The sequence below is a fragment of the Cydia fagiglandana genome, chromosome 5 (assembly GCF_963556715.1).
Source record: "Cydia fagiglandana chromosome 5, ilCydFagi1.1, whole genome shotgun sequence".
NCBI classification, from domain to species: domain Eukaryota; kingdom Metazoa; phylum Arthropoda; class Insecta; order Lepidoptera; family Tortricidae; genus Cydia; species Cydia fagiglandana.
In genome coordinates, this window is record NC_085936.1 from 4,843,693 (window position 1) to 4,857,312 (window position 13,620).

General features: G+C 38.0%; 1 protein-coding gene across 1 annotated transcript in view; it reads left to right on the plus strand.

Moving 5' to 3' along the window:
- Positions 1 to 13,620, plus strand: part of LOC134664719 (PH and SEC7 domain-containing protein) — a 60,605-nt gene that overhangs the window by 12,609 nt on the left and 34,376 nt on the right. Inside the window, exon 2 of the mRNA XM_063521466.1 lies at positions 13,210 to 13,276. Coding sequence (XP_063377536.1) covers positions 13,210 to 13,276 — 67 coding nt within the window. The remainder of the gene's footprint in view (positions 1 to 13,209; positions 13,277 to 13,620) is intronic.

The following is a 13,620-nucleotide window of genomic DNA, read 5'->3' on the forward strand; positions in this document are numbered from 1 at the left end:
CTGTTCTTAATGTAAATACTTGTTTGCCTGATGAAAATACAAGAGTCACTATACAATGCCATTAAGATTTGTAGAGTTCCCTCGATTCCTTATGGATCCCATCATCAGAACTTGAGCTTCACGAAAATATGACTTAAAAATCTAACGTGCTTAACAAACATAACGAAGAGGACAAATCCCCAAACATGAGCTATGCATCGTTGAAGAGTTCCATTCTGATCATCATCAGCAGTTTCACTTCATCAAATGTTACAATTCTGAATGTAAATGCTTGGTTTGTTTAAAATACACCAGTATCACTATATGTTAGGGTGGTTCAAAAAACATTTTTTTTCCTAAGGGGCACCCCCTTATTTTGTTACACTTATTATGTTAAAGATAAAGATAAAGATATTTATTTGCAAAAATGTAGTTGTAAACATAGTTGGACAGTAGGTAATTTAAGTGAGTACATTTACTTAAAGAAGCATGCAAACTTTCCTTATTAACTAGGTACTATAACTAAGTATATACATAGAGTGTGTTTAACAGCCAAAGCAAACTATACAAGTTCTAAACTGAAAGTGTCGGACAACAAAGTGAAGACAACATGGAATATTATAAATAAGGAAGCTGGTAAATGTAAATCACGCGATTGTCAAGTCAACATTGTCTCGGATAAACAACAGACTATGTCAAACAACGATGTTGCCTCGGCATTCGAAGATTATTTTTCTAAAATAGCTATTAATACCACGAAATGTCTACATTCATCTTCGTCTCGAGCTCATTCCTTACTTTGTGCTAATGTTAAGAAATGTAATATTAACTTTGAGTTTAGTCTAGTAGATTCAGCAATTATTGTTAAAACATTCAAGTCACTCAATTTAAAGAAAACGGAAGACTTATGGGGAACATCCGTTAGAGTCATTAGTCATGTCTTGGACGTAATAGCGCCTTACTTAGCCGTAATTTATAATATTTCAATTTCACAAGGAGTCTTTCCAGATCTTATGAAATATAGCAAAGTCATACCTCTTTTTAAATCGGGTGATTCGAGTGATATGGCTAATTACCGTCCAATATCAATACTTCCTGTACTAAGTAAAGTTTTTGAAAAGTTAATGTTAAATGATCTACTGGGTCACTTCAACAGACATACTTTGCTCACAAGCAATCAGTTTGGTTTCACAAAGGGCCGTTCCACGACCGATGCTGCTTCGGTACTTATTAAACATATTTATGATATTTGGGAAAATTCTTGTGATGCAATTGGCATATTTTGTGATCTTTCTAAAGCATTTGATTGTGTGGATCATGGAACGCTCATTTTGAAATTAGAACACTATGGTCTGTCAGTAAATGCCCTAAACTTTATGTCTTCTTACCTTAGCAACAGAACACAAACAGTTGTTGTAAACAAAACCCGGTCTAGCGGTACTGTAGTCCAATTAGGAGTGCCACAAGGTTCTATTTTGGGTCCATTCCTGTTTTTGGTTTATATAAATGATTTGCCATGTGTAGTAGAAAATCTTTGTGAAATTGTTCTTTTTGCTGATGACACATCATTACTTTTTAAGGTTGATCGTAAATCTACCGATTACAGTGTAATTAACAGCACACTCGTTAATGTACTAAACTGGTTTACTATGAACAATTTGCTTCTTAATGCTAAGAAAACTAAATGCATTCGATTTTCTTTGCCGAATGTTAAACCAGTCGATACTAAGATACTTTTGAATAATGAATGCTTAGAGATGGTAGATAAAGCACTGTTTCTTGGTTTAACATTGGACAAAAATCTACAATGGAGTCCTCATATAAGAACTCTAGCAAACAAATTAAGTTCGGCCGCTTACGCTGTGAGGAGAATTAGACAATTGACTAATGTTGAGACAGCTCGCCTTGTTTATTATAGTTATTTTCATAGTGTAATGTCATATGGTATTCTGGTTTGGGGCAAAGCAGCTGACATACAGACTATATTTGTCTTACAAAAGAGAGCCATTCGTTCTATATATAATTTAAGGGTGCGTGAATCATTAAGAGAACTCTTTAAAGAAATTAATATTTTAACTGTAGCTTCCCAATACATATATGATAGTATTATTTATGTTGTTAAGAACCTAGACTCCTTCACTAAGAATTCTGATGTCCATAACTATAATACTAGAAATAAAAATAAGCTTGCTATCAGAAAGTTTCGTGTTCGTAAAGTACAGAAGTCATTCGTTGGGCAATGCATTCATTTTTATAACAAGTTACCTGAGGATGCTTTAAGATTACCCTTTCCAGCTCTTAAGAATTACTTAAAAAAGTCATTGATGTTGAAGGCTTATTACAGAGTCGAGGACTACTTGACAGACAAACATGCATGGTCCAAACCAGAAACTGTAATAACGACAAGTAGCAATTAAAAACATTGTATTATGTGTAGAGTTAAAGGTGACTCAGCTCAGGTAAGAAAGCACATCAAATTGTATGAAAGCATCTCATAACAATCAGTTAGATTCATATAATATGTATTCTCATTTCTTTTATTGATTTTATTTTCTTTTCCTTTTGTAAGATTTGATTTGTTTTCTGAAAGAGCTACGTATTTGTGATTTCATGTACATATATGTTTATTTTTTATATCAAATTCTATAAAGTTATGTACTCACTGAGTATAATTGCATGAATTCTATAGTAATTTAAATTGTATTTTTCTTAATTACTCGTAATGCATGTTAATTATAAGATGTAATAATGTTTTGAAAAGATGTGTCCCGCCGAGTTTGTTGCCGGTCCCATATTGGGATACCCTCCTCCAATTGAGGGGGGATTTAAATCTTCTCGGGGCAGAGGTGTACGGTTGGAGCCGGTAAATTTATATGACGTTCATAAGCGCATTGTAATATGCCTACTTGAATAAACTATTTTTTATTTTATTTTATTTCATATAAAAAAAATGTTGATAAAATACACCAAGTTTCTTAATTTATCTCAACTATACTTCGTTTTTTTTAGCATTAGAAATTAGGTAAACAATCTTGATGTGTCTTTTAATTGAAAAACACATTTTAAAAATAACTTACGGCAAATACACTCGCGTGCAAAAGTATTGCATCACTTTGCATTTTTTCGTCCGCACCCAATATCTTTGTAATTCTAGAGCCGATTCTGAAAATTTTGGTATCAACTGAAAGCTTATAATCTAACGCATTAGAATTGGGAAATTTAATGAAATTTCAAATCTGAAGACTAAAAAAAATCAGAAACTGAAAGTAGCGACATAATGGTCGAGAAATAAATTTAGGAAAGTTAAGAATAAAAGTCATTTATTTAATACAAAATAAATTATTATTATTAAATTAATACCTGGTGTTGCCACCCCTAGCCCTCCTCACACATATCAAGCGGTTTTTCATAGACCTAATTAATTTTCTAATGAAATCTTGTGGAATTGCGTCCGACTCCTCCAGCAAGGCTCCCTTCAGCTCCTCAACATTGGCCGGGGCAGGATTCCGCTTCCGAATCCTCCTTTTCAGGTAGTCCCACACGTGTTCAATGGGGTTAAGGTCCGGGCTCATCGCTGGCCAGTCCATGGTGTCGATGCCCACTTCGAGAAGGTAGGCTGCGGTGGCCCTAGCGGTATGACACGGGCATTATCCGGCATAAGGAACAACATGTTCCTCCAGGATGTCAGTAATGTATTTTGCAGCGGTCAATCCACCGCCACGGCCCCCGCCAGGCACGAAAACCAGCTCTGTTCGCGCGTCGTAGGGAATGCCGCCCCAGAACATCACGGATCCACCGCCATAGGCGACCCTTTCGGAGAAGCAACATTGGGCGAACCGTTCTTCTGGCCTTCTGTAGACTCTTCCTCTTCGGTCACATCCATTCAAACATATTCTGCACTCGTCCGAGAAGAGAACTGGGGTCCATTGCTCAATGGTCCAGTCCATATGATTTTCTGCAAACTCTCTTCGGGCTGTACGGTGTCGCGCCAGCAATCTGGGCCCTGTTGCAGGCCTCCTGGGTGTCAAATTCGCTTTCTTGAGTCTTCTTCTTATTGTCCACTCACTGGCAGCCACTCCTCGTATCTCACGCAGACGCTGCTGGATGGCAACGCTTGTCAGGTGTCGATCTCGGAGAGATGTTGTGACAATGAAGCGGTCGTCCCTCTCTGATGTACACTTTTTGCGGCCGCTTCTTGGTCTTGAAATAAAGGATCCAGTCCGTTGGAACCTTTGGTAAACTCTGCAAACTGTAGATTGACTTAAATTCAGCGTGGCAGCTACTGAACGTTGGCTACGCCCCTCTTGCAGGAGCTGGACGACTTGGCGGACTTCAGCTTCAGTGGTTTCCATTTTTCACAGGTCTTCTTCACGGGAAAATATGCGGAGATGTGTACCGGTCAACTTTTGATAAGTGTCTTTTCAACAAGACTGATAACAACCCCTCCCCTACCCCCCGTTTTATAGGGGTCAAGGGTAGCGCAACTCGTGCGCGTGATAACGCGAAACCGCTCACAAATCGGGAAAATGCCGATAATTTGAAAAATACTGGGCCGTTTTCCATGTTTTTTAACTTTTCGTAAAGCTAAAACTTCAAGGGACATGATCCCATTAAAATAATTAATGGAAATAACCGGTTTACAAAATTATTGGGTGCAGTTGAAAAAATGCAAAGTGATGCAATACTTTTGCACGCGAGTGTATGTAACAATTATTAATCTAGTACGATCATTTATATTCGTCTGCTTTCATAAGTAATAGTTTTTGAATTTTGAAGAGCGTTTTTCAATTAAAAGACATGCTAAGATCGCTTACCTTCTTGCAAGTTCTTTCTAATGCTAAAAAAACGAACTATACAAGGGGGTGCTTAACCACGTTGAAATTTTGTATGTTGTTTGAAACCCAACAAAAAGAGTATTTATGATTCAGAATTTTATTTAAATATCTGGTTTCACACTATTTGCACATGTGATGTATAAGTTTTGAAGTAGAAAAACATTTTCTTTCAAAATAATATCTTTTAAATCACACTTTCAAATAATGTGAAAACTACTACTTACAAAAAAATCAAAAAAATAGTAACTTATTTTTTTTTATTTCATACAATTTGAAAAATTTCAAAGTGTTTGAGCACCCCCTTGTAGTTAAGATTGTAAGATTACAAACTTGGCGTATTTTGTCAACATAATAAGAGTAACAAAATGAGGGGGTGCCGCTTCTTCTAGCTAGAGTTTGAATTTTTCCCATACAAACGTGAACCACCCTTACAAGATTTGAAGAGTGCCCTCGATTCCTCATAAATCTCACCATCAGAACTGGGTTTTGACAAAGACGGAACCAATCTGTATGTATATACTTACAAGTTACAACTCGACTAAAAAAATAATTTTCAAAATCGATCCCGAAATGACGGAGATATCAAACATTAAAAAACCGAATTAATACCTCCTTTTTAGGGTTCCGTAGCCAAATGGCAAAAAACGGAACCCTTATAGATTCGTCATGTCTGTCTGTCTGTCCGTCCGTATGTCACAGCCACTTTTTTCCGAAACTATAAGAACTGTTGAAACTTGGTAAGTAGATGTATTCTGTGAACCGCATTAAGATTTCAACACAAAAATAGAAAAAAAAAACAATAAATTTTGGGGGTCCCCCATACTTGGAACTGAAACTTAAAATGTCTTTATCATTAAACCCATACGTGTGGGGTATCTATGGATAGGTCTTCAAAAATGATACAATACAATACAATACTCTTTATTGCACGCCTCACATACACTTAGTTTACAATAAATGGACAATAACATAAACAAAGACAATAGAGGTAACAACAGGCGGTCTTATCGCTTATGATATTGAGGTTTCTAATATTATTTATTTCTAAACTGAATAGTTTGCGCGAGAGACACTTCCAAAGTGGTAAAATGTGTGCACCCTCCCCTTCTCCTTTAACTTCTAAAATAAATTTAACTTCGCACTGAATGATGACATCGTACGGGGCTTAAAGCCCCCGTAACGCAGTGAACGTGTTAAAGTCACATTAAAATTCCATTTTTCGAAATAGAGATTTCAACATTTAACTTTGCAAAAGTAGATAATTGAAATATTCTAAAAGCAATAAAAATAAATTAGGTTAGATTCGAGCTACAATGACATTAGTTTGGGTTCAAGGCAAGGTTGCAGGGCCTCAACAAGGGAAAAAAGGGGGAGGGTCTGTTGGCCTGGCTCAGTGAGCCAGAACTCACCCACTTATCCCTACTACTGCCGTAAGCAGGTAATGAATTCCCAATGTATTAAGTTTAGGTTTAATAAATTATAAATATATTTTATTAATAACATAATAATATACAAATATGTATAAGCATAAAGTAATAAATAAGCCTACAGCTATTAATAATGTCCGTAATCTGTATAATCCCAAAATACGGATCCCTCGTATGTGGATGCTGCTTACATAATCTCGTCTGTCAAGGTGTTTCGGCAGGAAAGGCCTTGGCAGACTTATAAATTCCTGAAATGAGGGTTCATACCTACCGACTAGAATTGGTTTCATGGTGGTATCAGATGGGTTAGTGTACGGTAACCGATGGTCATCTTGCTTATAATCTCGTCTGCCAAGGTGTTTCGGCAGGAAAAACCTTGGCAGACTTATATATTTCTAAAATGGGGGTTCATACCTACCGACTGGAATTGGTTTCATGGTGGTATCAGATGGGTTAGTGTAGGGTAACCGATGCCGACCTTGCTTACATAATCTCGTCTGCCGTGGTGTTACGGCAGGAAAAGCCTTGGCAGACTTATATATTCCTAAAATGACGGTTCATACCTACCGACTGGAATTGGTTTCATGGCGGTATCAGATGGGTTAGTGTACGGTAACCGATGGTCATCTTGTTTATAATCTCGTCTGCCAAGGTGTTTCGGCAGGAAAAACCTTGGCAGACTTATATATTCCTAAAATGGGGGTTCGTACCTACCGACTGGAATTGGTTTCATGGTGGTATCAGATGGGTTAGTGTAGGGTAACCGATGCCGACCTTGCTTACATAATCTCGTCTGCCAAGGTGTTTCGGCAGGAAAAGCCTTGGCAGACTTATATATTCCTGACATGAGGGCTCATACCTACCGACTGGAATTGGTTTCATGGTGGTATCAGATGGGTTAAATTAGGGGTCCCGTTGGCCACCTTTGAGAGCGTCTGCCAAGCACTTCCGGCAAAAAAAATACTGGCAGACTTCGCTTTTATGTGTCTACATGTAAATTTCTAACTGCTGCCATAACTATTATTTCGGTATCAGATGGGTTAAATCAGCCCCCTTTTTTCGCACCGGAAGTGGCCTTCTTTTTCGTACTTTCGGCAAGTTCCGCCGTGGCAGACTATCGAATTCGGACTTAGCATCACTTTTATGGGAAACCATTGTGCATTTCATCGTGGTATCAAGTCGGTTAGAAAATTTGCGGCCGGCTCTTCTACTAGAAGGAAAAAGGCACTCTACTTTTTATAGCCCAAGGCAAAGTTATAAATGTAAAGTTAGTGCTTTCTTTAGGTTTCCTTCGACCACTTAGTTTTTGCATTAGGGCGCGCTTCCACCAAAGTGTATGGGAGGTTAAAGCTACAGAACGAACATTTCTTGCGACTTTCATATTCAGAGCGCTTTTTTTAAGTATATTAATTACTTAATCCTAACAAAAACTGTTTAGCAACCATGAAATTCTTTTTAAACTGCTATCGTAATCATTGTGTCACTGTGCGCCACTCATTGATGTTGTTGAAAAAAAAATACTCGAAGCGAAATGCAAAAAAAAGCTGCTTAGGAGCCTTTAGTTACAAGTTTTTAAAATAATTTAACTGCATCTACATAGCCATGCTTATCGCTAGTATCGCTCCACCTCATGGCTCCTCTACACGATGGGCCACCGCCGGCCATTCCAAGGGACGCATTTATGCGTTAGAGGGAGAAAGTGATATTGCTATCTCATTCTACCGCATGGCTGCGTCCCTTGGAGTCATCACATGTGAGTTACGGATAGCAAAGTGCAACTTTGCTATCCGTTGTTGAAGTGCAAAGTAAGCCTTTCCGAGCTGGTGTGGTAAAAAAAAAAATGTGCGATTGGCGGCCATTAGTCTCCGTATTTCCGCGCTGCGGCAGTTCCGCGAAAACCGCTCTGCACACTTTGGTGGAAAACTAGCTTTAATGTTCACTTCTTGACCTGGAAACTTCCTTATTTTGTACCCGCCCGCGCTAACCTTCACTGAGCAGTGGTTGTTCATTACATTACGCTTACCGAGCGCTGCGCCTTAGCCAGCCAATGCAACTTAGGTCTACGATTACGGGCATTTGTCCCGGCTTATTGCCACGGCTCATGGGAGCCTGGGGTCCGCTTGGCAACTAATCCCATGAATTGGCTTAGGCGCTAGTTTTTACGAAAGCGAATGCCATCTGACCTTCCAATCCAGAGGGGAAACACGGCCTTGTTGGGATTACTCCGGTTTTCTCACGATATTTTCCTTCACCGAAAAGCGACTGGTAAAAGTGGTAAATATCAAATGATATATCGAACATAAGTTTCGAAAAACTCATTGGTACGATGGGGTTTAATAAGGCCCACGACTTGAAAGTGTGTTGACCCCAACCTGATCTACAAAGCACTCGGTATTCAAGAGAAGGTATACTACTTCTACAGAACTCAAGTTTCCATTAAAGTCCTAAATATAAGGACTTAAAGACTCAAGACGCCTTCACCGCTGTAGTTTTGCAGTTTTTATCGGTCCGTTTGTCCGTGCTCTTATAACTTTAGGAATAACATCTCAGGTGCTTATTGAGCTTTAACTTATTTCCTGCGCAAAGCGTGTAGGAAGACTAGGAAGAAAGTCTAGGCGTGGGTCGCTTTGTGACTGGAAGGTATAGATTAAAAGCAGTTGTTAGTCCATCGCTTAGCGAATACTGGCGAAGCTAAGACTGCTTGTACAGGCAGAAAAGTAATGGATCAGACTACGCTTCAAAAGTATCAAATCTTCTCTGATAACTTAACAAAATGACATATGCCTCTCTATGTAGAACAATTGAAGGGATGTTTACAAAAACAACATAACTGACTACACTGGTTGACACCTGAAACGATTAACAATGTTCTTAAAAAAGTGTCAACCGCTCTAAGCAGTTATTTTGTTTTTGTAAACATCCCTTCAATTAGACTGTGATAGACTTTTGAACGCGAACTGTAGAGATATTATACCTAGTATTCCACGGTGGCAGATACTTTTGCCTTGGTGACTGTATACAGACTCAACTGAACCGGTATTATCTGATACTCTACAATTATTACGGACCAAAAAGTCACCTTACACTGGATAGCGGCTGGTAACTCTACTCGCCTGTAGCTACTCGTGCATTCAATAATATAATACAGAAACCTCTGTAGTGCTAATATTCCTGTTACTTAAAGGTGACTTTCTCAAGTATTAATTTAGGACCTCAGCGATTTCAACGAAATATTTATAAACATATTGTACCTGTGTGGAGGGTGAGGCTGTACCTTTAATAGAAAACTAAAACGAGATATTTAACATTAAAAAGTCCACCCGCTGGTGTTGGTAAGAACTCGAGTCCACTGAGTCTGAATTTGAAAAATCAACTCCTTTTTACGAGACTCGGCGCTTAAAAAACCTCTGAGTCCCGAGTCGAGCCCTTTGTTGAGTCTTTTAAGAGCAACTCAAAAGGACTCGAGTCTCCGAATAAAGACTCCTACTCCTAAAGAAATTAGGCGTTATTGTATGATTTGTGTACCTAATTCACGAATTTTATATAGAGACAATGTGTTTTGATTTTTTTTGTAAAAAAAATCAATAGTTCTCTGAAAAGGACTCAAGTCTCTACAAAAGACTAGGGTCTCTAACAAGTTGAAAGAAACTCGAGTGTAGACTTAATTATAAGAGTCTCAAAAACTGAGTCGATTCTTGAAGCAGAGGACTCAAAGAACTCGAATCTTATTTAACCAACACCGCCATTCTGACGTCAGGATGGCGGGTGGACCTATGAAATCTTGCATTATGCCGCACTAAAAGTATGCAGTTATATTGTACCTTCCGTGTACCCTAAAATGAGCTAGGCTCAAAAAAACCACGTCACGAGGTCACGACCTGTCATTCTAACGTTAAAGAGCCCAGGAATTTCTAAGGTTTTATTAATTAAACGTGGTTTTTGCAGTGACGTCTAGGGTTTATTTTTAGGGTGCTTGTAGCTCGATCTTAATTACTACGACGGACGTGAGAGAGTGTCAGGTTACTAATCTTCGCTATTTCGGTCTAGACTCTAGGCTATAAACAGGCATAAACAAGACTTTCAGTGTCACAATTTTTTAGGGTTCTGTACTGAAACCACTCAAAGGTGTCTACTTTATAATTAATCTGGATCTTGCCCGCGAATTCGTCTGCGTAAAATGCTGATTTCTGTGATAAAAAACTATTCTATTTGTATATTACATGAAAGCGTCAGTATCAGTATGTAATAATTTACTTATGTAATTTCTTGAGCTCGACACGTGAACTTGCCTTTGCTTACAAAACAAAGTATGAAATCATACCGGATGACTTCATCCACGATATTATGTATAATTAGTTGCCATTAGGGGCGCAAATTTATTTTAATTGTACTCTTATGTCCAATGATCGAAACTGTCGTATCGCTCCCAGGCAGACAATTGTTGTTTTATTTCCATTTCCAGTTTTAACAGTCGACAAACTGGTATGGGAGTTGATAAGAAAACTCGTGAAGTTCATATCGAGTTTATACAGCAGGCATATGATGGATGGTATTATCAACGTAATAAACTGAATGTCACTTGAACCACCGCGCAATTGAAAGAGACAAACAATCTCATTGTCAGACTGTCCGCAGATTAGTGCGACCATCATCATCATATCCGTACGGAATTTGCGTAAAATAAGTTATGTTCATCCGTCATTATCAAGTCGTTAACGTCATCAACCGCACGCTATTTCTGTTATTGTGATTAGTCATTTACGAATTAGGTGGCAAAACAGCGACATCTGGTTGGCTATTGTTAAAATAACGGGCTGAATTTATTTAAAACAGGCTTACTTTAGCGGGTGTATATATTAACGCTGAAACTTAATTAACTGTATCAAAGAAAGTTAAGTTTAGCTGAAAATAATGTTATTTTTCTTTGACAAAAGTGGCTCATATTGTGTCAGCCGCTCTATGTTACTGAACTTAAATATAATTACTACTTAAATTTTGTTTTTCTCATGACATCGGTAACCTAATATCCCTTCTCTTGATCGAATTTATCTCTGAGCCCAATACTTTAGATTAGAGATCCTCCAGATCTAGACCATACTGTGTAACGTTAATTATTACAAATAAAAGGCTGATTAATGATTATTTATCTATTTTAACTAGACACTTTCACATGGTTGATAAATGTAAACACATCAATATCATAACCCTCGGACAAGAGGACTGCTATAACAAGCCCGCCGACTAATTCATGTTTCCGCTTCGCCCTTCTGATCTAATTCATCTAAGCTCATCCATTAGGAGACCCTCTGATAAGAGTCAGTCGCGGATCGCGCCGACCGCGTCCGGTCGTGTTTAGAGCGCTCATGTTTACAACCGACGCAATCGTAAAATAGATGGGTGTAGGTATACTACAAGTAAACGATTGCCAATTTCTGACTGTGTAATAACTCCCAATTGATATGGTTTACGTGATACAATATCTTGGTGTGCTGTGATGTAATTAAATCTGGGGGTATTGTCAGATCTATTTCATTGTAAACTTTTAACTTTAGTACTTTATTACAATATCGTGTTTCCTTCGATTTTACGACCAATTACAAAAGTGGAAACAAATCAGTTATAGCAATTATCGTGTTTGTGAAACAGTGCCGTTTACTGACAGTGGTATGAGCAAGGATACGTTAGAGATTAGCGTAATCGGCTGACGTGCAATGTGTAGTGTGTAAACAAATATGGATTTGTTATTATATTAAGGATAACAAACATAATATAAATGTATAAAGGTAAAACTTGTTTATAGACATAACAAACTGAATGCATGCAATTGTTTCCTATACCAGCTAGATCTAGCTCTCACTGGCGCGCGTTTTAGTGTTCATCTGTGTGAGTGAACTCTAAAATACGTATTACTGTAAGTTTTCGAATTTTAAATGTTTTGGCAAAGCCGCTTACACGCGTATGCCTAAATAAGAATCTACTGAGGACCAGCATTAAGAATTTACGTTTGGTCTACGTGTAGGTTGTTTTAATGTGTTTTTGTTAATAATAGTATGTCGTAAAGTGGAATTCTATGGCCAAGAACATCACATTTATATCTATGGCATCCTGTGTTTTAATGTGACGAACGAAAGTAGAAGTCAGCTAGTATCCGCTCCTTAATAGATACTTATGCTAATCACAATATATGTCTATACATAGACGTGACAGTTGAACTATGTTTACACAAACCAAGTGAGGTCCGTGATAACCCGACATTCTCATTATATTGGATGAAATTATATTTAAAGAATAAAGAAATTGTCGTAGGAGCTTCCTAGCCTTATGAGTAATAGTCTTATAAGTTGATGCTCAGCCGAAGCTCCAGGGTTATTTTAGTTAACATGATATAAGTAGGTAGTCCAGCTGATTGCCTATACCAAAAATGTATAAATAAATTCATCTTAGGTATCAACGCTGATATGTTTTACACTGAAATCGGCAGTTTTTTGACAGTTCCGAACAACTGACAGGCCGATACCGTCCGGCGGACTGTTAATCAGTAGGCCCCTTTAAACCTACGTGGATTTCACTTTGTCCCGTGCTTGTAAATAACCCAACTGACCTCACGCCGCTGTTACACTCATGTAGTCATGTTCCGAACTCAGCTAATGGACCATTATTGATCATCGGACACTGGAACGCCATTATGTGCTAAACGCAGTTCGCGCCCACTGGATACGGGCACTTATTTATAGAAAGGCGTATCGCCTATAATCCTATATAAAGCTTTATTTTGGTTAGGTTGGCGTCTAAATAACTGCACCCTTTTTTAAATCGATAATCGAGAAAACGATTAAACTCTTCTTAAATCAGTAAATTGATACTTTACATCTTTATGTTCAACTCAACTCTGTGTTGAGGACAAAAATATTACTTATTAGGGATTAACAATACGACGCAGTAGTAAGATTGAAACGTTTTATTTACAGGTGGAGGCTGGAGACGTATTGCTCAAGGTCAATGGGACTGACGTGAACCGGTTCACCACACGAGAAGGTACGGAATTCGCGACCACGCACTCACCCGTGCCTTGACCGTTGGTAGACCTTGTGCCCTTGACATACGGCTTACGAATGGTCAATTGTGATGGTACGTTCGATTGTCGATGTTTATTGTTTCATGAACGGCCACTGTGACAAAAGTCCTAAGAATTTGTTATAGAATAACCGATTTAACACATCCAAAAAGATCGTTTTTTTAACATATCTAACATCGAAATTTAAATCTTGGTAGGTAGTTTGTGAATATGATTTTAGACCATATTTTAGAGTAAAACTAAAAGTCGTCACATCCCTTCACTTTACTAATCGACACATTTAGATGAGCTTAAAAATACTGAC